Source organism: Cynocephalus volans, chromosome 18 (genome assembly GCF_027409185.1).
Source record: "Cynocephalus volans isolate mCynVol1 chromosome 18, mCynVol1.pri, whole genome shotgun sequence".
Lineage (NCBI taxonomy): Eukaryota > Metazoa > Chordata > Mammalia > Dermoptera > Cynocephalidae > Cynocephalus > Cynocephalus volans.
In genome coordinates, this window is record NC_084477.1 from 5418224 (window position 1) to 5445417 (window position 27194).

The 27194-nt window shown below is 37.0% G+C and overlaps 1 protein-coding gene across 1 annotated transcript in view; it reads left to right on the plus strand.

Moving 5' to 3' along the window:
• The window catches only part of SDCCAG8 (SHH signaling and ciliogenesis regulator SDCCAG8), a 209818-nt gene that overhangs the window by 119792 nt on the left and 62832 nt on the right, over positions 1 to 27194 (plus strand). The window contains exons 14-16 of the mRNA XM_063082814.1: positions 7469 to 7596; positions 9690 to 9798; positions 19239 to 19370. Coding sequence (XP_062938884.1) covers positions 7469 to 7596; positions 9690 to 9798; positions 19239 to 19370 — 369 coding nt within the window. The remainder of the gene's footprint in view (positions 1 to 7468; positions 7597 to 9689; positions 9799 to 19238; positions 19371 to 27194) is intronic.

A 27194-nucleotide genomic window follows, 5' to 3' on the forward strand; every position in this document is an offset into this window, starting at 1 on the left:
TTCAATCACACCCTCCTTTGCCTTAAAGGTAAGTTTTCATGTTATTTTGGAGATACTGTAAGAACATTTTTGGAGGGAAAATTATTTTGGGGGATGTTTTTGTTAAATATTTATTTTCCTTTATGTATATTCCTTTGAAAGAAGTTGTCCTTTCTGTTTCTGCTTTCTTTTCTAGAAGTGACTCATGCTGTGATCTGATAACTCATCTTTCAACACTGCACATAAAAGTTCTGACATACTTTGCAGTGAAGAAAATAGAAGCAATTTACTCTAGGAAATATATACAATGCCATTAAGTCTTTTGCATACCTGAGGAAGTAGGGATTATGGAATCGTAGTCCTTTCTTTTCCCTGTTTGTTCCCTCTCAGGAGTTCTACATTTTCTCAGATATGAGAACATAGTCCCTGTAGGCACTAAACAAGTACGGGGTATTTGGTTTTTCTCAAACATGGAAGACACCATGCTGTCTATGAATTTTATTATTGTTTTTGTTATTATTGTCAATAATAATAATGCTAAATTAAACTCTTGGCCCAAATAGGAACTATTGTATCACATTCTCTTTCTCTAGTCAGCAGACAGGAGGATACTTACATCTGTGAGGATACTTAGTAGTTTCCATGACTTAACAGTTGTTCATTCATTCATTCAATCATTCATTTGTTTATTCGTTCATCAAATATTTGTTGACCACACAACTGCATACCAGGCAGTATTTCACATTCTTGGGATAAATTACCAAGCAAAACAAAGGTCCCTATTCCACACGGGTTTACATCCCAAATAGATGCACATGTCTTATCTTTCCTAGGAGTCTGTGACCAGCTTGAAGCAGGAGATGTGTTTGTGGTGCCTTTCAATGTTTTTGCAAAGTTCAATATATTTCTTTGAGGAGGATACAACGAATTGATGGTGTCGTGGTAGAAGGAAGTGATCCAATAGCATATGGGACAAATGGGAAAGGAGAAGGAGAACTAGCTTGGGATTTGGCTGTCAAGATGGATAATATGGATATCAAATGACACACACATATGGATAATTGAAATAAGACTCTTGTTTTCCTTTCAGCCTTCTCTCATTTCCCTGTATCCCTGATACTGTAAGAGATTGAAGCATAGTGATTCACTGTGGACTTTAGAGTCAGACAGTCCTGGCTTTTCTGTCTACACCTTTAATAACTGGGGGACTTGGACAAATTGTATAATCTCTCTAGGCCTCAGTTTCCTCATTATAAAGTGAAGATAAGAGAAACTAGTTATGGGGTTGGTATGGTATAAAGAGCTCAGCTTATAGTAAACATTAATAAGTAGTAGCTTATGAAAATGGTCAATCCTTTAAGGTAGGATTTTTTTCTATCCTGCTTAAATGAAGAACCCCAGGATTAAAAAAATAAAGTTACTTGTCCATGGTCACAAAAGCATCTAAGAAGGTAGATGCCATGCTTTGATTCTTTTCAGCTCTGTGAGTTTTCTACTGTACTCCACTGCCTCCCAAGATGTAATCTTACCAGAACACAAAGATAATCAACTGCAAAAGATATGTATGCATTTGTAAAAAAAAAAAAAAGCCAAACAAAACAAAAACTGTAAGCAAATATTTAATTCTAGCTACTAGTAGATTTGCTTTCCATGTAGATCATCAGTTTTGAAACTATTTCTGTGTATTCCAAGTTTGATCAAATGAATAAATATGTTGAGGATAACAGGAACCAAATTTCTCACTATTGAGGAAGAAAATTACAATTATGGAAAGAAAGTGTAAGAGGTTCTATCTATGTTGTTGAATTGTAATTGGAAATCCAGAATGAATGTATATGTGTATGAGCATATCTGTATAGACACATAAAGACAAATATTTATATTTATATTCATATTTAAATATTTATGTGCATATTCATATCCTGACTCTAGCGTGAGTAGGAGCAATGACTTTGCAGGAGCAGGGAGCACCACCTAGTGACAGATGTTGGTTTCTAAATACCATTCTCCACTCAAAGGCACAAAAAGAGCCCCTTGGTACAGGGACAGTACGAGATGAACTTGCAACATCTTGTGAGGATAGAAAAGCCAAGAAATGCACAAGAGTAATGGAGACATGTCACACAGGAACCACCTTGAAGGGGTCCCCACTGGCCAAATCCAGTATGAGTTGAACAAAAAAATAATGATCAATATGGACTATAACCCAGTGAATAAAATAAGAATCCAAGACTCCATGCTAATATCAGTATCCTAATAAATAAGAGAGAAAGGAAACCTCTTCCTTACAGCACAGTGTTAACTAATAAGTAGAGAAAGAATGATGGAGTAGAAAAGTCATAGTTGCATGTAAAATTAATAGGTGAGAATTTAATGAGAATAGGATATTTTTGCATAGTCTCAGCATCGACCATCAAATTACCTGTTAATTACAAAGAGAAAACAGTAACTGGACAGCAGCGAAGCCTGGGAGAGCTACTGAAACAGTGGTGTCCTGGGACTGGCTCGTACCAACTCATGACAGCTGATTGTGTGTATTTCTTCCCAACCTGGTGTTCAGTGATATCGCTTTGGTAGCTTCCAACAGGAAGTATCTACACTGAAAATTGGTATACACAATAAACGAGGGATTTCTGCCCCTACCCCTGACCAGTTATTAAACATTTTCCGTCATGCCGATGACATTAACTGAGTGATCAAAGCTGATGTATCACCAATATTAGGACAAATGGACATTGTGTGTCTGAACTCTCCATAGCACCCAGAACCTCCCTGCTGATTCTTCAAGAATGTCTTTCAGTTAGTAAGCATGTTGTAAATATTCTCACAAGTTTTGTCACACCAATGTGCTACGGTCACAAACCTCTCTATATTGTACTTTAAAAGGGAAGCACCTTTTATCCAAGAGGGTTGCATGTCTAGCACTAGAACTTCAGACATTAGTGAAAAGGTGAACAGGAACATGGTAGATGGGATTGGTGCCTCAGTCACTGCCACCACCAGTTCTTGTTCTCAGACTTGAGGCTTTCATCGTTTCTGTCCCAGACACGTTGTGGAACTTTAGGGATCATCAGAAAGAGAAATACCACATGTTCTCACTTATTGGTGGGAGCTAAAAATTAATATATAATTCACACACACACACGCACACACACACACACACACACACACACAAAAAAAAAAACACGGGGTGGGGGGAGATACAACAACCACAATTACTTGAAGTTGATACGACAAGCAAACAGAAAGGACATTGTTGGGGGGAGGGGGGGAGGGAGGTTTTGGTGATGGGGAGCAATAATCAGCCACAATGTATATCGACATAATAAAATTTAAAAAAAAAAAGAAAGAAACTCTTGGTCCCTCAATTAGCTGTAAAGTTGAAAATGTACTTTAAAAAATCTATTTAACAAGTCATTTTTGCTCTGTGACATGGACATTTTTAACATAGCAAGATTTAAAATAAATGATATGAAAAAGTCGAGGATCAGAAATGTAAGTTAATTCTTCAGTTTCATTTTTTAAAAATGGGGTAGTAAATATCACTGCAACCATTTTTTTAGAAATACGATCAGCCAGAACTATAATTGGAAAAAGGGAGTGACTAAGCCTCCATGTAGTCTTAGTCTGTGTTTGAGGCCCATCCCGTATTTGTTCAATCTTTTGAATTCTGAGTTTTTATTAAGAAAACATTGACATGGCCCACACATGCACACATTACAGGTGATGTGGATAACTCGGAGAGTAAAGATGAATGTTCCTCTTCTAAAACATTTTCTCCTGTTAAAATCAGCTTTATTGAGGTAGATTTAAATATAATAAAGGTCACCAATTTTATTCTTTTTTGTATTTCATTATTTACTGATGTTCAAATCGGGATAATTAGCATATTCATCATTATACAGTGTAATTGATTTTCATGGCCCTTTACCAATTCCTCCCTTTCCCACCCCTGGCAATATCAGTTCTGTTCTCGTCTCTTAAAAAGTTCAGTGTGTTACTATGATTGTTGTATCTTTTTTTTCTTTTTTTATTTATTTGTTTGTTTATTTTTATTAGCTCCCACGTATAAGTGAGGACATGTGGTATTTCTCTTTCTGTGTCTGGCTTGCTCCACTTAGGGTAATCTTCTCTAAGTTCATCCATGTTGCTGCGAATGGCAGTATCTCACTCTTTTTGATGGCAGAGTAGTATGCCATTGTATAAATATACCACATTTTCCTTATCCACTCAGCTGATGATGGGCATTTGGGCTGGTTCCCACTCTTGGCTATTGTAAATAGCATTGCAATAAACATAGGAGTACAGGTGTCCCTCTGACATGATGATTTCCATTCCCTTGGGTATATACTCAGCAGTGGGGTTGCTGGGTCATAGGGCAGTTCTATCTGTAGTTGTTTGAGGAACCTCCATACCATTTTCCATAATGGCTACACCATTTTACAGTGTCACCAACAGTGTATGAGCATTCCCCTTTTTCCACATCCTCAACAGCATTTGGGGGGAGGCTGGCTTAGCTATCTTGCATGAAGTTCTCACATACAGCTGGAATTAACCTCTCCTTTTTCTATGCCTTGTTAGTTTTTTTCCCTTGAACCTTTCTTATGTAGTATATTACCATCTACCTTCTTTTTGGCCATTTTGAACTCCCTATTAGGGGCAAGGACTGTGCCTTACTTATTTTTATTTGATCCAGTGCCTAGCAGAACATCTTTCACCTATTAGAATTATGGTAGATATTTAATGAATTGATTTGGATTCTTTTCTAGTCCCTTCCTTGGATACCTAAGTGGTTTTTTATTAATTCTTTCAATCTAATATTGCATTACCTCTAGAGTGTTATAAGACAGGTTTCCTTGAATAAAGATACTTTTTAATTCTACCTCTGCCTTTAAATCATTCACTATGTAACTTATGAGCAGATTTCAAATTCCTTATGGCTCTGAGGTTTTTTTGTATTTTCTTTTTTCAGCTATAAATTGAGAGGGTTTGCCTGAAACAAAGTTGAAGTTCCCTTTCAGTTCTAACATTCTGAGGTTTTATAAAAAGCCTACCAAGTCACAAAGAACCTGCAAGAGGAGAAGGCAACATAGGAGGAAACGCGGAGGGGGTGGAGGTAGTAAAGCAAGAATATGCCATGTTTTTATGCAACGAAAAAGAACATGTGTGGTTTTTCAGATAGAGTAAAAGTTGGGGAAGGATTCAAGAAACATAAATTGTAACTCAACATTTTTCGGTAGAGTTCTTTTAAATTGTTTTATTCTATACGGAGAACTACAATTAAAACAGTAGTTGTTTTCTGTAGTCAATTTAGAATATCAGTAATTATCAGTAATTAGGCAGCTTTTCATTCTAAAAATTGATGGTGAGACTGGAAACCCCTTTACACTGAGGAACTGTAAGTCTCAGTTTGCAATGAGAAGTCTCAGTTATAACTATTATCTTTGTATAATTATTAATAGTTCCCCCTTTTTTTCTCAAATGGATATTGGTTTGGGGCAATGCATTTTATGGTTGCCCAATGATTAGGGATTGCAGAGCCCTAGGTCTCCCTACCAATATTCCCTGCTCTAGCTAGGGGTCTGGCTTGGGGGTGGCTACTCGGTGAAAGAGTCCATGGGGCTCTTTTTAAGCTGACTCGTTCAGCAGCATAATTTCCATCTGACAAAGCCATTAGAGCCTTTCTCTCCCAAGCCACTCTTTTCTAACACGCCGGAAAAGTTTTGGCCTTCTCAAGTAAGACTTGAGCAGATTCTCCAGCTATACTGAAAGACTGCAGCCTTCCTCCCCTCTGTGGCAAGGGTGTCAGAACATCCAGTCACTAAACTCTCACTGCCCACTTCCTGTATGCCAAGTACTAGCTAGGCTCTAAGCTAGTACCAATAACTAACGTGTGATTATACATCCATATACGACATTTACTGGGGTCATTGACGAAAGAAGAGTTAATTTGGGAGAGAGAGGAAGGAAAGGGGAAGAATTTTGAGCTAGGCCTTAAAGGAGTAGTGTACATCATGCAAGGGGAGTCGCGTGGGTGGGGGTCATTCCAGGAAGAGGAAGAGACATGTTCAGTGATCATGACCAGAAAATATGTGGTGTGACTTGGGAGGCAAAAAGTAGCCTAGTCTGACTATCAGTTTGTTACAATATACCAGTTTGGAACTGAGTATGAGATAAGACCTTGGACCACATCCAGGGGGCTGTTGTTATTAGAAGTACTAAAAGGGAGCTTATTTCACATTTAGCATGGACCCCCGATGATTCCATTTGAGTGAAGTGTGGGTGTATCTTCATTCCAGAGTTTTACACTACAACATTACCACAAGCATTGACCAATTTCAATACAGGCTTTCCTTATGTTGCTTTATAATTAGAAGCCAGTGAGTTGAAGTTCCACAGCGGTACATTGACTAGTAGTGATAGCTTTATGGAATTGTTTATTTTTAGTTTGGCAAAGGCTAGGCGGTAAATATCTCAATTAGTAAACTAAAGCAGCATGGATGAGAAATGCCCACAAGGAGATCAGGAGTTAGAAATGACTAAGTCAGTTAATTAAAGGAAACCCTCATATCACTTACTCCTATTTAGAGTTTGAAGAACTAACCTAATGTGTGTGTGTGTGTGCGCGCGCGCGCTTGCACACACAGTGTCAGTATCCACAGTGCTGCCAGTGATGAGGTCCGTTGCATTTCTCAGGCTCTAACTATTTAGGAAATTTCTCTCTTTAGGACCCACTATCATTGGATATTGACGCAGTGGGATGGGACGATATCCTGTCACAGTGGGATGGGATGGGATGTTGTCTTTGACTACGGAAGATTTTCACCCTGGAATTTCTTTCAACATGACTCAAGAGGGATTTTGTTATGAAGCTCTGGGGGACGTTACTTATTTTTATATTCATATTTATATTCACATTATATGGCCTTATGTGAAAATATTTAATGAAAACATGCGTGTGGTACTACAGAATCATTTACTTGCTTCTAGATAGAGTCTCCTATGTTATATTTGAGATTCCGTTTTAAGTTTCAGAGGAAAGACAGACGTCGTCTACAAAGCTTAATTCCAAGAATTTAAGTTTTGCTTAAATTATGAATTAAGTCATGTTGTTCCTAGAATTCTAGCTTCTTCACAAAATATTGACCATTCAGAATGTGAAAGATTAATTGGTAGTGCAAAACATTAAGAATGTTACAGAAAAAAGGTGTTTGTTCTTTAAGGTTACAAAATACTATTACTTAGTTGTCATAATATGTTGATTTTTAAAGCTGTGTACTTTAGTCCCTTTTGATTTATGGCATGTATTTAACATTGTACGAAGGGTCACTTGGATTTTTCCCCCTAAAGGGGAGATCTGGAGGAAGACTGTTGTCTTCTTATGCTTAACAATTTACTACATCTCAGCTCTCTGTGGTCTGTAGGGGAAATGATGGAGTTTTATGTATCCGCAGATTAAATTTCTGTATATCTTCGCCCTGTTTTGTAGACTGGAAAAAGATAGCATTCAGCAGAGCTTCAGCAACGAAGCAAAGGCCCAAGCCCTTCAGGCCCAGCGAAGAGAACAGGAGCTGACACAGAAGATACAGCAAATGGAGGCCCAGCATGACAAAACTGGTAGGTGGTAGGGAAAGATTAAAGCCTGGGCACTGGCTCACAAGCCGGGCCCACGCCTTACTGTGAAATGACATCAGGAACACCTGTAACCTTTGGCTGGCCGAAGGGAGCAGATGCTAACTACACCGGAGATTCCGGATTACATATTAGTTAGCGTTTAAAAGAGAAAATGGAAAGTATTGCCCACTGTCTGTTGATTTCAGAGTGCTGCTCTCACATCTGTTGCACCATCTGGATTATGAGTTTATTTACCTGTGTTCAAGAAACGTAAAGCTGAGAGAGACCACAACAAAGTAGAAAAACAAAGGGCTTGTTTTTGGCTAGGTTTGCAGGCACACATGTTATATAAAGAAAATAGCATCAGAAGCTCTGCGGGAAATGCTCTGAGCTTACAGTTAGAGTCTCCTGAATAGCATTGAACAGTTCCCACAGTACACACATTATAGCTACTCTAAAAGCCTAATGAGTTTGCTTCAGCATCCAAACTGGAGAAAAGCTTTAGCCATTAATCGGTTCTTAATTCACTGTCGCAGCTGGATGTAATTCAGTGGCTCCAAATTGATATGTTCCTTTATTTAATCTTTGCAGCTTCGAACATTTTTAGCATTTGTATGATTTCCCCACCTCCCCCAACCCAATCTAGAGTGATGTTTAATCCTTTGCATTCTTCAAGTTCTCACACTGCTGTTAAAATTCACTAATACAAGGCATTGACCACAGCTGGCAGCTTGGCTAAAAATTGCCATCTTTCATCACATTGGCACTATTCTACAGACTGAGTTGGCCAGTAACTCTTTACCTTTAATTTGAAAGTAAAATGCACTTTGAAAATAGGCAGTTTGATTTGTTCAGCCGAAGCATTATGTAGTTCCTTTCACTTTTGAGTTGTGTGTTCACAGACAGTGTTAGTCAAAACAAGACAGTATCAGTCATTATAATTCCACACCACATACTCCACACTGATTGTACTATTAAAACAAAAGTTTAATTGATCCTGTCTCTTCCAGAGAAATGTTGCTTAATTTTAGAGCCTTGATTTATTGTATTGCTGTATGCTTTTTGCCAATCATTAGCTAAAATTGAAAAGAAATAAAGGGCTTATTAAAACTTATACTTAGAGGTAATTTTCACATGATTTAATATATATCGTATTTAATGACACTGTAACAAGTTATTTCTTATCCTATAGGTGAAAAATTGCTAACATGAAATGTATTAATCTATTTACTTAAAAAGAGGCAAATATCATATAGACTTACATAATTTCCTCCAGCACTTTTTACAGAGATTTTCTTCTGTCAGTGTTTGGCTAGAAGAAATGAATATTCACCAGATTTAGTAGATGTTTTTCCACTAAAAAAGCGGAAGTGATGGGATAAATTATTGTTTGACTCCACAGCTAGTAGGATCCTAGCAATCAAAGCAGAATCTGAGCAGTAGATAAGAGTATTTAACTGTTAAAACCACCCTAAGAACAGTTCCTTTTATTTTGCATGCACACAAAAAAATCACAATCTTTTCAGTTTTGTTTTTAAAGTAAATCTTCATCAAGGCTCATGCTGTTGACAATAAAATCAAAATTCTGAGGAAAATTATGTATTTCACTTTCATAATCAGAGAAGTATATGTGCAAGATGGAGGTGGTAGTAAACTGTGCAAATACGAAACATGAAGCATGAATTACAGTGTAGAAGAGAGTTCCTCAATGATTTTAGCTTTCAGTTATCTGGTGATGCTTTGACACTTTATAATAAAATTGTTGAAGTAAAAATATAACATCTTTCATAGTACAAAGATAAAGGCATCTATGACTCCATTTGAGGTATCTGACCATTTACTAACACGTTAAAACATTACACTAAACTGGTATGATCAAAAATCTTTCTGGTGTATAATTATTATGAAAATAAATGTCTCGGAAGAGTTAGTATCTTGCTAGATGATTGGTCCTTTGACTTAGGGCACTGAAAGTGACCTAGTGGCTTGCAGGAAATGTGTAGTGGTCTAAGCACTTTACCACTCTATGTATGGAAGCACTGCAGAGCTACAGCCATAGACATCTTATGTTTGTGGGGCTTTATTGTTATTTTTAGAAAATGAACAATATTCATTGCTGACCTCCCAGAATACATTTTTGATAAAGTTAAAGGAAGAGTGCTGTACATTATCCAAGAAACTGGAACAAATCTCTCAAAAAAGCAGGTAGGTAATGTTACACAATACTTTCAGAGAACTATTTGTGTGATTACTATAATTTTCCCTTTAAAAAAAACCCAGAATTTCCACTTTTTTATAGTCTAATATCAAAATTAGATATCTGTTGGTATAAGTTTTCTGTGAAAATATTTTCTCCATATTGACATTTTCTTAATTGTCCATATAACACTTTAATATTTTTTCATGAATATGTATACATAATATTATTTGACTTTTTTAATGTTTAGAATTGAAAACTATGAAACTTCAGAAAACAAAGGTCAAGACAGCAACTATTCTAATAAAGGATGCAGGTGAATTATGCAATTTTAAAATCTTGTGTTGATACAGTTACGTCTTAATCTTTTGTCACAATTCTCCATGAACACACAAAAGCTGCCTTTAGGTCAAATAATAGTAGATAAATATGGTTATATAAAAATGAAAGTAGATGATACTTTGAAATAAATAAACCAAAACCATTCTTTCCTTCTCCTAAAATTGTTTTATTTTTATGGAACAGCCATCATTCATTTTGTAGGTATATTGCTCTTTCATAAATCCATTGATTGGGATCTTAATGACTTTTTTCTGTACTTTTTGTAGTCAAATTATCTCAATGAATAACTTATTTTATATTATAAATTGCAAGAAACCTGAGTCCTCATCTCTATAAATTGCAAGAAACCTGAGTCCTCATCTCAGCTGACAGTAATTGTGTAATCTTGGACAAATTTATTTGACCTACTCGGACTGTAGTAGTTTCCTCTTTTGTAAATGAATGACATTGGACAGAATGACTTTGAATTAAACTATAAAAGGGAGTATTCACAAACTATCTAGATGTCAAATATCACATTACTTGATGACTTAATGGAAAAATAGCCTGAGTATCTTCTCTTCTGTATTTTTCACTTAGAAAAATCTCAGATCTACACAGAGCAAGAAATATAGTTCAGCAGACAAACTACTGGCTTATGTGTCTCTTTCAGAAAAAATCCTAGGAGGAAGAAAGAATATCTGATCACTCTGAGACCCATCTTGGGTTCCTGCATCTATCTTAGCTCATAGAATCTCATCACTGAATCTTTGGGGAAGTCAGAGGGCTTATAAACCCAGTTCTTTCTTCTCACAGGAAAGCAGAGGCTACTATAACCAACCAGAATATGCTCTAACATGCACACCTATTTAGCCTATACTAAGCAAATATCTTATTTTGGTGGGGAAATCCTCAAGGTGCCAAAATACCAGATATTTTCAGGAAATTTGACCAATAAATTCAAATGATTTTGTCATGAAAGAGACCCTCATAAAATATCAACCATAGCTATACCTAACCAGAAATATTCCATCTGTCCCACATAGATCCAAATGTAATTTGTTAGAAACAGACCAACAAACCAGATTATATAATTTAGGGAAAAATTATTTAATCTGGGGTTTATATTATTGTGTTATGTCTAAGATTGGTTTGTGAATGATTATTGATTAATCATTCAATCTTGCTCTCTAAGGAAGCATAATTAGGGAAATGAAGTGTATAAAAGAGACAGAGGAACTTGTATATATTATTTAATCCTCACAACAGCTTGAGACAGGAATTATTTTCTTCTGTTACGGATGAAGAAACCAAAACTGTTTAAATAACTGGTAAGTGGGATGCTAGAATTAACCTAGGTGTTTCCAAAGCCTACGGTCCTTCTTACAGTAATTACAATAATCACACCTACTACTAAAGAAAACTGAGGCCACAGTAGTTATGATGAGAAAGTTTGGGAAGGAAAAATTAACCTTTAAATTGCCATGGAGAAATAGGCATACTTGGCATGTGAGGGTTTACCTGCGAGCTGGGGTTAACCTGTACTCTGTGCCTCTACACCCTCTTTTTCCTCCTCTAGATCTATCAGCTTACGCCATGCTGGTCTAGTGAACTTGAACCTCAGCACCTCTCACCTCTTCTTGCCTCTGATTGCTCTAGCTCCTGACCATTAATTTGTAATGTGAATGTGTTCCTTTGTATCTGACACGTAGACGGCACTCAATACGTACTTATTGAATGAGTGAGTGATGAATGAAACAGGTGTGGTGCTACCCCTGCATCCTCCTCTGACTTCTGGTTCCAGCCTGTTCCTTAGCTGATGACAGGAGTGTGCAGTAAAGAACACTGAGGATTGCAGAAAGATCTAGGTTTGAATCTCACTCTGCCACTTAGCTGTGTAAACTCGGGTACATTGCCTAAATCTCCCCAAACCTCAGCTTCCCCATCTGTAAAAACATTTTTAAAACCAACTCTGCAGGATTGTGATGGGAATTAGAAATATGTATATATAGGTATCTATATACATACATACATACATACATACATACATACATACATACATACATATATAAAGCATGTAACACAATGCTTGACACATGGTAGTACATAGTAGCTGCTGTTATCATTGATGGCATTGTTTTAAGGGTCTTGACTGGTAATTTGGATATCACTTCACCAAGCTATTATTGTCTTTGCCATGTAAGTTATGAGTGCCATTTTCTGACAGAAAGTCTGTACCACAATGAAATCCTTTTTAAGGGCAAAGCAGGATCAAGAAAATGTGAATCTGGGGGCCGGCCCCGTGGCTCACTCGGGAGAGAGCGGCACTGGTAGCACTGAGGCCGCGGGTTCGGATCCTACATAGGGATGGCCAGTGCGCTCACTGGCTGAGCGTGGTGCAGACCACACCGTGCCGAGGGTTGCGATCCCCTTACCGATCAACAAAAAAGGAAAATGTGAATCTGGTTGTTTCGGGTCATGCTCTGGCACCTAGTTTTGCAAATTTGATGAATTAAAATAGGCACCTATTGTAACTTTACAGGTTGATTCAAAACTAAGACCTGGCAAGTAAGTAGTAAACATTCAACAAATTGTTATTTAGTATTTTTAAAACTTTTAAGAGCCCCTAAAGTTTAAAAAAGGTGCATTTTGTGTGCCTCACAAAAAAGTAGTATATAGGAAAAACCGTGATTTTAGGCTTGTTTATTTGTTTGCTCTGAATTTCTTGTCGATCCAGTCTCATTTCTCCCTGGCTTCCTACTATGACATTTTTGCCTCATTCATGCCAAATTTACCATTCCATTTTGGAGTTACCTTCTGCTTTGAAACCACGTATAACATTTGAAGGGCTCAAAGTGTTTCTTTTTAAATAGAAATAATAAACATAGTAAACCCTGTAGAAGCCCTGCAGGAGTGGGCATCTGCCCACTTTACGCCAAACCCTGTGCTTTGAGCTTAGGAAAATCTTGGAATTTCTAAAGTTTTGCCATTGTGGGAACTCAGTCTCCAAAATAATTATTTAATCCATATGGTAATTTTGGTCCAGATTTTCCTGAGTACTACAGTAAAATTTTTCCTGAAAGTAGGTGTGTTTGTTTTGTCTGATCAATAATTTAAAACACATTTTTTTTTTTGCCCTCCTTTCCTTCCTAGCTACATTTCTCTAAGCGTCTTGTTGGTATTCAAAATGCCATACGAAACACATGGATGCATACCATTTAAAATAAGCTTTTTACTCACAGATCTAGTCATTTGCCTAGAGCCCATGCGGAATCACTGGGGAAGCTGACAGTCTGGGCTTCCCGTGCCGGCACACTCTACCCTGTCCCAGCCTCATGCTGGGCTGCTCCGGGAAAGTGTTTTGAAATGGTACCTCCGTGTGTGTGTCTGTTGTACGTGTTTCCTCCCCAAGTAGACCGCAAGTCGCATTATGGCAGTGAGGATTGCTGCTGTTCCTCTGGAAGCCTCACAGTGATTAGCACAGTACTTTCTGCACTGTGTGTATCCCACACTGAGCACGTAGTGGTGTCTGTAACCAGCATTTGTGAATGGCACGTCCCATTTTAAAACTAAAAATGAACCGCCGATTCTGTGCATTTTGCATAGCTTGTTTTTGACCATCAAGCAAGAGAATTAATTCCATTTTGCTTTTAATTGGCGCCAGGCAGACGTTCTGGCTGATTTTAGTTGAAGCTCACATCAAGTTTAGCTACTCTTTCGTCTGCATTCTCCAGTACTCAGAGCTTTTCACAGCCATGGGTTTGTTTTTGAGGGAGGTAAATGGAGATATTTAAGTATCTTTGGTACAACGGTGATTTTTCTTTATCAAAGCAAAGGGAGTGTTCCCTCTCCCCAGGCGCTTAGGTGAATCAGCAGTAAAACGTCTCAGTGTGCAGTGCGATCTGCAGTGCGGTCTCAGATCTGGCCTGGGAAGAGCTCGGGAAGGTCGAGGGCTGGCTGGAGCTGAGTTTCTGCCAGGCACAGACTGGAGATCAGGCGTGTGCTAGGTTTTCGCCTCTCACACTAGCACTTCGAAAAGATTAGGATAGAGCCCAGAACCGGGGTCTATGTGGTTTTGCTTCCCTTCTTTCTTTTCTGTCATTGTCACTTTCTGGATTGCTTGCTAGGCTTGTGGATTGATGTCTAACACTGCCCATTGTGAATTCGTGATTTGCGTTTTGTAATTAAGAGGAACAATGGGAGTCCATAGGGTCTCGTTATATATAATGGTTGGTTTAATTTGTTTCACTTCTATCTTGTTAATTGTAAATTGATCATTAAGATTTGAATTCTAATCTGTCACCAGGGTCATGAGCATTGAGGCTAGAGCAATGATCCTGATTTTAATCACTGATGATGAGAAACAAATTTTATAATTTTGGTACATATTGCAGTTCATATATTTTAACACTGTATTTTATGGTGTTATAAATATTGTTAAATGACTTTTAGTGTAGTTTTATTGTGTGGACTATAATGTATAAATTATATTACTGTTTTGGCAACAGTAGGTATCCAACTGTGTGAGTTTAATTGAAGTAAAGAACACACACCCGCTTGAACTATTTTTTTTTCCTTTGCATGTTTAGATGTTAGGTTGGAATACTATAAAAATTATATTCTGCAAGAGGAGACTGATATTGTCCTCTGCTAATTGTTAACAAAAGGGAAATCTGAATCTAAAAGAATAAAAAATTAAGATGTCATGTTTTCTCTTTGAAAGCAATTACCATTGTAATCTGAATTGTAGTAGTAAAACATCTTACATTTCACGCAAATGCAACTACACAATGTAACTGCTATATAAAAATGCAGGAGAAAGTTCATGCTTCTGTAAAGTCAGAAGTTACCTAAATTTTCCATGAAAATGGATTAGAGTCCATTATCCTTTTATTTGCCACTGGGATAATCAAGCCACAAATATATCACAAAACTAACAGAAACTTGTATCAAGTTTACTCTTTGAACTTTGCAGACTATTAGTTCTATGAATATATCATGAGCTCTAGATAGATAAAGGATGGCGTGCATGCACGTATGTCAAATTTGTACTGAACAACAAAGTTGGTAGGCAAATCACCATTACAAATAAAGAAAAAAACAAAAATATACAAAGCAGAAAAAGGATTGTTGCAATAACACACTTGAAAGTAATACATACTTTACAGGTAACATTTACATTTTTGTGATTATGTAAATAAGACATTCTCAATGTGGGGAATTTGGAAAATGCAAAGGAGAATTAAGGAAAAAATTTCCTGCGACATTACCATCCAGAGATAACGATTGTTACCATTTGACATATTTCCTTTCAGTCATTTGCCATGTGTACGTACATGTTCATTTGAATTGTGATTGAAATTATATGTATACAGTTTTACATCTGCTTTTTCAACTAATATCATCTCATTTGATGAACATTTTTCTATATCAGTGAATACTCTGGAAACAAAAATTTAATTGAATCATTTGTATGCGTTAATACTTTATTAGGTGTTTAAGATGTTTCTAATTTTAAACTATTATGAATAATAAGACAATAACTTTGTACATAAATCTGAATTTTTGGTGATGCCCTTAGTAGAGATGCCTAAAAGGGGATTGCTGGTCCAAAGGGTATGAATCCTGATCAGGTTATTGATGTGTGTTACTTTGCTACACTAAATTCTGCTCAGTAAATATCTACCCATATCAGTATGTGACATTAAAAAGAAGTGAGAGATTTAAAAGAAAAAAAAAAGTGAGAGGCAGTGTTGCACAGTGGGTGGATGGACAGATAATATTTGTATCTGAGCTTGGCTTCCCCATTTGGGTGATGTTAGGCAAATCATTAAACTTCATGTTCACCTCATGCATCTCAGAGAAAAAGGGAAATAAACGCTTACTTGTAGGATTAATTGAAATCATTAATGTACTCTCAAAGGATGGATTCTACTATTTGGTATAGGGTAGGCATGTAATAAATATTTAACAGTAGTATCTGGTTTTATTATGCATTTCTTTGAATAATAGTGAAAGTGAACATTTTGCAAATGTTTATTGACCATTTGTGTTTCTTCTTCTTTGGATATTTTTCATATTCCTTGTACTTTTCTTAATTAGAATTTCAATAAAATGTGTGGGTAGCAATTTATTTAATGATGCTTTTAATCTTCATTTGTCTTATATTTTGTCAGTGTTTTTGTAGTTCTTTACATTTTTTAAAAATAATAAACTTTATTTCTTAGAGCAATTTTAGGTTCACAGTAAAACTGAGCAGAAAGTACAGGGTTCCCACCTATACCCTGTTCCTACACACATACAACCTCCCCATCCCCCACTATCAACATCTATATTTTGTTTCATTATGAATTTTTTTCAAAATTAAAATGACCAAAAAAAAAAAAATACATGTTCATTTGTAAAAATTCAGAAGGTATGGAAAAGGATAAATAAAGAAAGGAGAAAACATTCCTGATACTACTACCCAGAAATAATCAATACTAATATTTGGCATACATGTCAAGATTTTTTTAAATTATAAAATGGAATCACATTATACGTGCTGATTTTTAATATTTATTTGTCAAAAACCAAAATATGTCATAGTTTTAGGTCAATAAATAGCCACATTAGCAGAATAATATATTGATATCCCATTGTATACGTAATATAACCAATACCCTGTTGATAGATTTCCGCGTTAAGTCTCCAGATGTTGGGTGACAGAGCAAGATTGTTTCTAGGAACAGTGCTACAATGAATATTCTCACACAAACGTTGTTTTTTTCCAAATATATGATTTTCATGTGTAAAAGTTTTATATTTTTATATTGTAAAATCTATCTTTTTCTTTGATTTTTCTTTTAAAATGTGTCTTTTTGCTTAGAAAGTACCTGAGAATAGATAAATGTTCTGCATTTTTTTCCTAATCTGGTTGAAGGATATTTCTTCTTCTTTTGGAATTTATTTTAGTGATGATGTGATAGGAGATACTAATCTTGGAAGGAGTACTAAGTTAAAATTTTGTTATAACTGCCTCTGAGTTCTTTTATATTGTATGTGATTTTACCATTATCAACTCATTTTAGACTCCTTCAAATGTGAGTAAATTCTTATTAGGAGAAGCAAATGCAGATTGAGCGCTTGTTTTGAGCTTGAAAATGAGATAATCCATGCTCTCACGTATAATCTAGTAAGGAAGATGAGGCATAGGGAACAATTCAAGAATCAATTATAAGCTAATTTATGCATAAAGGCCAGAGGTAGCTTCAAAGAATGTGCTGACATATTGAGAACTGCAAGGTATTAATCAGGGCAAGCTTCCTTTGGGATGGCACTTGAACCAAGGTGAAAAGAAAATGAGGAATGAGGGGAAATAAAAGCCAGAGGTTGCTCCCTACATGCGAGCAACTTGGTCCTTGGGATGAACAACTCGTAAGGTAAGATTTCCCTTAGCAAATCCAAATCCTTTCCGGGCTAGGAAGAAAAAGCTATTTTGAGTAATGGAGAAATCCTTTCTTTGGAGAGAGTTAATTTTACATTGGAGTCTTACTTAAACCTCAGGAAACAAACCAATCATTAACCTGGAAACTACTCATACTATGATACACAAGAGTTTTGAACTTTCAGTTCTAACTGATGAAGCAGTAGGGCATGAGGAAATAGTGGTTGTGGACAACATTTGAGAGTTTAATTAAAAGAAGGACAGGGATACAATTTTTCTTGGACAGACAGCTTTCTTATCTTCAAATTTTGAGACTTAAGATCATCATCTAAGACACTAAACACATAGCATATTTCCAGAGGGACATCAACCATCTCCAAAAGAGATATATGTGATCCCAGATGCAGTACATGAAGACAGAAAGAAGACTGAGGAAGTGGTACCTGACTTAGAAGAGTGGAAAAAGGTGAACCTTAAGTGTCTGCAGAGGGGGATATGTATATGGAAAACAACCTGATGTCGTCTCAGAATTCCAGAAAAACTTGGAAGGCAGGGGTAGACCATAGGGCTGAAACCAAAATTGATTCCCATGCAAATTCCACCTACTCGATTTAATCTTCCTGATCATCTGGAAAGGTTTTATTTTGCTTCTGATTTTTCAGGGCACTCTGTGGGAACCTCTAATGTAGTATGTATCCCATAATTTACAGTATCATCATTCTTTATGCTCAGACCAAAACTTTTTTTTGAACAAGCGTTTCGCAAAAGAAGATGTAAAAATGGCCAACAGATAAGAAAAAAATGTTCAACATCACTAATTATTATGGAAATACCAATTAAACCACGAGATGTCACCTCACACTTTGGTAGATCAATTGCTTGATAGATTGATAGATAAATAGGTAGGTGGACATAGAGAGATTTATTTCGAGAAATTGGCTACTGCAATTGTGGAGCTTGGTAAGTCCAAAATCTTCAGGGTAGGCAGGCAGGCTGGAGACCCAGGGCACAGTTGCAGTTCAAGTCCAAGGGCAGTCAGCTGGCATGAATCCTTCTTGCTTGGAGGAGGTCAGTCTTTGTTCTCTTAAGGCCTTCAACTGATTGGTTGAGGCTCACCCGCATTATGGAAGATCCACCAATTTCAGTGTCATCCGAATATTAATCTCATCCAAAAAACACTTTACAGAAACATCCAGAATAATGTCTGGTCAAATGTCTGGGCACCATAGCCCAGCCAAATTGACACATAAAATGAACTATCACGAGCTATTTTATTTTAACCACATGCCAATAAGTTGGCTATGTTCATTAAAAGAAAGTCTCTGTTACAGAAATTAGGCCTGGGGTTGCTTCTTTAACAACATGGTGGCTGGCCTATACTAAGCACTCAGTAAATACTTGTTAAATGAATGATAGTTTAAAAAAAAAAAAGATTTGATCGTTATCACTTTTGTCTTGTTCCTTAGAGAAGCCACTTCTATTAGAGTGAGTTGTTAGTTCATTTATGTAACACTTGAGTTTTAACTACTAGGCATTTAACAATTTCCAAAATATTTTCTTTTACATAAATAACTTTTATTACATTGTTTTGTTAAAGTATGGAATATATAAGTAATGTTAAGGTTATATAATAAAAATATGCACTATGCTCTAGTAATAAGAACTGTAACCTCTGTTATTTCTGTGTTTTTATCTTTCTAGATCTGAAATAGCTCAGCTCAGTCAAGAAAACAGGTATACATATGAAAAACTGGAAAAGTTACAGAGGAGAAATGATGAATTGGAGGAACAGTGTGTCCAGCATGGGAGACTACATGAGACAATGAAGCAGAGGTAATAAAGGTTTACTAATCAGCTCAGGCGTTATACATGGAATGTGTTTGGTTCTCACAAACAGAAGGGGGATTGCTATGGAATAAATAGAATTCATGATCATTATGCTACTCCCAGGACATGCTAAAAATCAAATACTTTTATGTATTTATGCTTCCTCAATTTAGGTTGTTCTTATTATATACGAAGAGGAGAGCACAGCCCCTTTTTACTCTTCTCTAAAGATACAGAATTAGATTTAATATTGAGCAGTGGAGGAAAACCATCAACCTTTAAGGTATAAGTTGGTGATATTGTAATATGGAGGAATTTCGAAACTTCTCTTCTAGAAATTAGAAGGCTTTTTGTATTGTAGGCTTTTTGTGAGGTTTAACATGTACCAGGCCAAAAGAGATTAAATGTCTTATCAGAGGTTGCACCAATATAGTGTTGCCAGAGTCAGGACTTTACTGCAAACCATTGCTTCTTTCTAGTGGCGTTACTTTGGAGCTATTCTCTTAACCTCCCTGAGTGTCTGTTTTTTCACTTATACATTGGTGCTAATAATATCCACATTGCACTTTATATAAAGATCAAATATAATATATGTAAAGCACCTGGCTCATAATAGCCACCAACTAAATGTCATCAAGGATTATTGCTCTCTTTTTCTAGATGAAGAAACTCAGCTCAGAGAGACTAATGGAAGGAATAAGTTGTAGTGTTCAAACTTGAATCTTGATCATTTGACTGCAAATTCCTTTCCTTTTCTGTGCAGTATTGGTTTCTTTTTTCCCCCCATAATAAACACAGCCCCCCCTTATTATTTTTATAAATGTGCCATTTGTAATTTCTGTGTAATAAAGGATGCCCCAGGGGAGAAAAAAACTCAGTATTTTACAGCAGGTAATGAATTGGTTTCTGTAGATGTGGACTTGCAGTGGAAATGTTTTCTTGGCCTCCAGCTCCCCATCTCTACCCAGTCCCCAGCCACCCCCTGCCTTCTCTGTTTCAAAAATAGTTGTTGATACAATTTAGAGAAAATTAGAATGTTTATAAACTCCTTTTTTTTTTTTTTAATTTAAAATACATATAGAATTCTGGGAGACGGGGAAGGTATTTTTACAACTTTGATTACTCTCTATATTGAATAGAAGAAAGGCAGTCAAAAAATGGCACTGCTTTTCAATTGCCAAAATATTAAAATATGGAGATACTTGCAAAGTAAAAATTATTCATTCATTAACTTATTAAAATATTTACTTAAGCCCAGATACTGCTCTAGGCTAGGAGTCAGCAAACTTTTTCTGTAAAGGAACAGAGAATAAATATTTTAGGCTTTGCAGACCACATATGGTCTCTGTTGTCCAGTCTTCTTTGTTTTGTTTTTTACAACCCTTTAAAAAGTGAAGACCATTCTTTTTTTTTTTTTTTTTTTTTTTCCTTTTTCGTGACCGGCACTCAGCCAGTGAGTGCACCGGCCATTCCTATATAGGATCCGAACCCGCGGCCGCTGGGAGCGTCGCTGCGCTCCCAGCGCTGCACCCTCCCGAGTGCGCCACAGGCTCGGCCCAAAGTGAAGACCATTCTTAACAAGAGGGCCAACAAAACAAGACAGAGGATTTGGCCCTTGGGCTTTTGTTTGGCCCAGTACTAGGCACCCAAGTCTTTTTTCTCTCACTTTTCTTACCTTTGTATATTGCTTTAGACTTCACAGAATGTACTCACACATATTGTCTTATATACCTTGAAGCAAACCTGGAAAGTAGCTGTTCATTTCCAGATGGAGAACTAAGGCTAAGAGAGATAAACTTGCCAAATGACGGTCAGATAGCAAATTAATGATTCATTCATTCAGCAAATATTTATTGATTGCTACTATGTATCACATTCTCCACTAACATGCTGGAATAAAATAGCAAAGTAGATATAGTTCCCACTCTAATGGACCTTACTTCCTCATAGGGAAGATGGATATTGACAAAAGAATTTCTCAGATGTCTGATTCATTACAATAATGACCAGTTCTATGAAAGAGAAATGTACTTTGTGGTACAAGCACATTTAATAAGGTGACTTATCCTAATCAAGAAAAGCTTTAATGAGAAAATGACACTTGAATCTGTAAGCAATAGAGCAGAGATTATTAGAGCAGGAACTGGCAAATTATGCCCCAGCCCACAGTCCATTTTTTATGACCCAGGAACCTGTCATTCTCGTTTGTTTACCAATTGTCTGTGGCTGCTTTCTTGCCACAATGTCCGAGTTGGCCCACAAAGCCTAATATATCTACTGTCAGGCCCTCTCCTAAAAAAGTTTGCCGGCTCCTGTTCTAGAGAAAGGAAAACTATAACATTGAAGGTCTGGAGGTGGAAAAGCATGGCACTTTTGAGGAACAGTTAGAACTGTGTGTTTAACATAAAGAATGAAGGAAAGAATGGCATACAATGAGACTGAAGAGGTAGGCCAGGGCCACACCTGAAGGTGGAGTCTGGAGGTTTTTATTATGGACCTTCCATTTTGTCCTATTGCTAATGGGAAGAAATCAAAACATTTGTTTTAAAATAGAGGAGAATGGTGTGATCAGACTTGCATTTTAAGAGTAGCATTCTAACTCCAGAGTAGATAATGGATTGGAGCAGAGCCATAACATTTACCCAAGACCAATTAGGGAGCTAGTGGAGTAGTTAGTCAAGCAATGATGATAGCTTAGACTGCAGTGACAATGACAGTGATCAGAAGTAAACAGATTGGTGAAAACATATAGGAGGTAGAATCAACAGGACCTGTCTGATTGGCTGTGTTGTAGAGAAGGAGAAAGTGTCGGGGATGACACCCATATTTCTGGCACGAGCAGTGGGTGCCTATTGATGCTACTTATTGAGAACTAGCAAGTGCTCCAAAGAAGCAGGTTGTGGTGGGGATGGCCTGGGTGTGGGATGAGACCGTGTGTTCAGTTTGGGCCATGTTGAATTTAATGTTCAAATGCATTGTTCAGATGGATATGTTGAATAAGCAGAGAGATGTAAGGGGCTGAACTCAGGCTACGGGTCTGGGCTGGAAATAGAAATCTCCATTGGCCTATGGAGGATATTTGAAACCATGGGCGTAAATGAGGTCACCTGGAGAAGGAAGGCATCCTAAAGAACACCAGTGTTTTTAAAGGTAAGGTAGAAGTTGGCAAAACAGACTGAGGCAAAGTAACCTGAGAAGTAAGTGGAAACTGGAAGAGCATGTTTTCAAGCACGCCAAGTATGGAAATGGCTCAGGAAGAAGGAAGCGATGGGCCAGATGCTGCCAGGTGATTAAATGAGACTGAAAAGTGTCCGGTGGACTTAGTGGTGTGGACATCACTGGTTACATTAACAAAAACAAGTTTACTTGAAGAGTGTGTGCAAAAACCACATTAGAGTGGATTGAAAAGTTTGTATGAGTTGAAAATCTGAAGTAACATTTAAACCACTTTTTCATGAGGTTTGGCTGCAAGGGAAAGCGGGAAGCAGGAGATACCCACTGCCCAACATGTGGGAGAGGCATGTCAGAGCCGGGAGTTTTTTGTTTTAAGTTGGAGTCGATGCAAATGCATTAAAATCCAATTGTAAAGATTATTAAAGTTGTAAAGATCAAAAAAGCTAAACTTCCAACTGCTGGTTTGGAACTCCTGGTGTCCACAGAGGTGGTCTAGAGAATTCATGTTAAAGATAGCAATGGTATTTTTTCCATTTCTATTTTAAAATAAGTATCAATTCACATATTTTGTCCTAGCAAATAGAACAGTGCAAGACCCCCTCAGTGTGTACTATGCATTGAACAAGCGCCAGGGGCAGTGCAGCTGTGCTGAGCGCTCGTCCTGTGCTATGTCACCAACCCCCAGCAATCCTGGTGCTTTGCCAGTTACATAGTTCTGCCTCATTTTTTTCTTTCCTATAGTAATGTAATGTTTAAATTATATACATAAAAACCATTGTCTGAAGACATGAAGCTTCTGACTGAAATGTAACAAACTACTAATGAGTTTTCAATTGATAACTCTTCTGTAAACTAGCCTCAAATCCCTTAGCTCTGTTTTTCTAATAGAAATTTTATTCTTCAAAAGCCAGTGTTATTAATAGGAAATATAGCATTGATTTTTATCTAATTTGACATTTTAATTTTGGGAATTATGACTATTTATTACTTTAGAGAAGTACGTGAAATCAGAAGCCTGAAATCTTGTCCTTTATTTAATTATTTAAAAACAAAAACAGAAAGTTATAAGAGTAACAGTTGAATTTTACGTTCAAAAAAGAAAAATTCAAACAAATATCATAAAGCCATTTTTATTTGGTTTTGATTCTATAACATGGATTTAATTTCAATCTACATTTTAGAGTGTATTTTGGTGCTAAAACATATTGTTATTGGCCAGTTGTGCCTTTCCTTTTTCTTACATAATTAATTCATTAAGTATTTAATTTATGTAAATGAAATAGCATTATTTACTACATAGGGAAATTACTTTTAAAATAAATTTATTACAGTCTTTAAATTTCTGCTTGGGCTGGCCAGTTAGCTCAGTTGGTGAGAGTGTGGTGATGACCACACCAAGGACTAGTGTTCAATCCCTGCACTGACCAGCCACCAAAAAAAAAAAATTATGCTTGATTTTTTTCCCCAACCTTTTTTTTAACGCACAAATGACGTTTGCTTATTTTAAATATTTTTTCCTTAAAAATTTTCTTCGTTATATCATGCAGTAATAATGAAATGATTTAATAAATCCCTAAAGGGGTTCATAAAACTATGTCTCTGGAGATTTGAGATGGGGGTTTGAGAGTCAAAAGAAGTTTGGAGATGCTGAGGTAGATTAAAGGCAATGTTGGACGGTTCCTGAGAAGAGAGGTGGGTTGGGACGTCACACATGGAGCAGGGATTAATCCCGGACTGGGGGAGGGTTACTTCCTACATTGCAACGTCTGTGGTAGAGAAAAGGATGTGAGCTGATAAATGCAGTTTTATGAATATGCAGCTGATAAGGTGAGCTGAGGCCAAAATTAATTTATCTGTGTTTGTTGGGCATCTATTTTGTACCAGTCACTGTGCTGGGCCGGGGGATGCAAAGATGAAAAGGACCTGCTCTGCCTCACTCCCATGGTTGCAGGCTGCATCTGTCTTTGGCCTGGTCAAGGCATTGTGAGCCTGCAGTGCAGAGGAGCTGTGACATCACCAGCCATCTTCTGGGAGGTCACTGCTCCTGAAACCCCAGAGGCAAGGAGGACAGATGTTGCAGGGAACCACCCTCCCTTGGCAGCCTAGGCAGGAGTTGCTTGCCCTGAAGGTTTGTTTGTTTGTTTGTTTTTAATCTTCTGTTCTCTCTGTTTTATATAAACCAAAGTTCGTTGTTGGTATTAGATTTAGGGTATATGGACAAAAAACTCCTCTGTCTCTGAGGAAGTTTCTTGTGTTGGTCATCCCTTGTTTAGAAGAATGACCACAATATAGACCAAAGCTCCCTGGGTAGTGATGGCCAGAAGACGAACCCAAAATTATAGATCTTTTCATCAATTCTTCTGGGCAGTTTTAAAACCTACTCGCTGAAAGTTTTAAAAGCACTGCAATTTAGTTTTCGTAAGCCAAAACAAGTTACTGAGAATGCTAATGCAATATTCCACCTTTCAGAGCTCTGATAGTTTGACTTCTCATGATTTGGGGAAAAGAAATTTGGTTATTAATGCACGATCAGTGTTGTACTGAGATATCTTGGTTTTCAAATGTTGCTATTCTTGCTTGTAATCATAAATTGCTGTTAATTTCACTTCATCATAATAATTTAGTTTGTTTGGGTTTGTTTTGTTAACCCCTTATAGTGCAGTATTGCATACTTGCATCAGCAGTGCAATGGTCTTCCAGTACTGCATTTCACATCCTATATGAATTGTAATTCAGAAGTGAGTCATCTGTATCTCTTCTGCTAAAGCAGATATATGTATAATCCCCCTCCCACCTACCCCCATCCCACCTCACCAAGTTGCTACAGAGAGTGGAATTTGTGATGTGGTGCTTTTGAATCTGTTTTTAAATAACTGACAACATACTATTAAAGGCAAATTAACAAAATTGCTTTGTTATTTTAGATTTATATGCCATTACTTTATAATATAAAATTATATTATTTTTATGAAGAAAATGGTGATTCATAGATTGTTAGAAAAGAAGCTTATTACAACTTGTTTATTTTGAAATTTTTCATTGTTATCACTAGAATTTGTTTCACTGAACTATGGAAATGTGTGGATTAAGTAGGCTGTTTCACCTGAGGTGTCTAATGGCAAACAACCGAGAATATTATGCAGAGGAAAGGAGGAAGCTGTGAAAACCAGGAAGAACTTAGAAAATGTATCCTCCCTCCCCCCCAAAAAAGTAGCAAAATTATAAGCCAATTGAGGTTAATACACAATCTCTTCAAAATCCAGTTTTTCTATGCATTATTGATAAATCCTTAAGAGTACTGGAAGTCATGTTTGATTATACTTTATTGGGAAGACCTGAAATCACATTGCTGCTATCCCAGTAATGCAAGATTTGCCACCCTACAGGAGTTAGAATTTTGATCCAGAGATAGATGTTAAGTTATTTAAAGGAGGCTGTGCAGTACCATCGATGGAACAAGGCAGGTGTTAAAGTACCTAATCACCTAGTGTTACAGAACAGAGTTCAGCACTCAGAGGGTTGGAGAGTCAGGTATTTTATTACACTGGTGGGCCCAGATGAGCTGGTGCTTCTAAATCTGAGCCTCGAGTCTAGGTCCTACAGGGCTTATACAGGTGGACTCTTCCTGGCTCTTTTAAGTTTTGTTCTCTCAGCATTCATGTAGCCAGCAAAGCAGTCATTGTGATAAGCAAGCATGTTTACAAAAGCAGGGGTAGAGCAGTTGATTATCAGTGAAGCTCATACAATAAGCTGGTTCTGTTCTAAAGGCAAAACAAGCTACTGAAAGAATTAATTTTGTATTTTTCCAACACTAGAAGAAGATTAAATGGGAAAGGGACCCAACAAAGGAAAGTTAGGAAAATGCAAAGACATACTTAATGTAATTTACACTTTTGCCTAGGATAGGCACTATACCCAGGAAAAAGCAAACAACTCCCTTTCACATAATCATCAAATATTTATTGAGTGCTTATTATATGCCAGTGATGCGTGGGATACATTGGTAGATAAACAGACAACCCTGCCCTTATGGAACTTACATTCTTTAAGCTACCTCGAGTTCTGGTCCTCTGCTTTTAAGACCTAAAACCGAGAACAGAGAGACAGTATGGATTGTAGTTTATAGCAGGCACCCTGGAACCAGGCTTTCTCTGGGTTTTCCTTAGTTTACTACTTTCTAACCATGTGGTCATGAGCAAATTCCTTAATCTTAAACTTTATCTTCCTCACTTTATCTGCAAGATGCCACCTTATAGGATTGTGAAAATTGCCTAAAATAATTCATAAAAAGTCTTTAGAACAGTGCCTTGCACAGAGTTAGTCCCTCAACAAATGTTTCACGCAACTATTCATTCAATATCCTTCATTCAACATACTTATCAGGCCATATTACATCATACATGCCAAGCTATGCTCTTGATTCTCAGACTGTAGCAGTAGCTTCAGACTCTTACATTCTAGAAAGTTATTTATTTACCTTATGGGTTAAATTGGCTCTCGTGAGTTAGTCTGTGGACCAAAGTACCATGTTTACTTAATATTATTTCCAAGGGAAAATGCCTTCTATTTTTTTGGCGGCTGCTACCATACAGGGATCCAAACCCTTGACCTTGGTGTTATAACACTGCCCTCTAACCAACTGAGCTAACCAGCCAG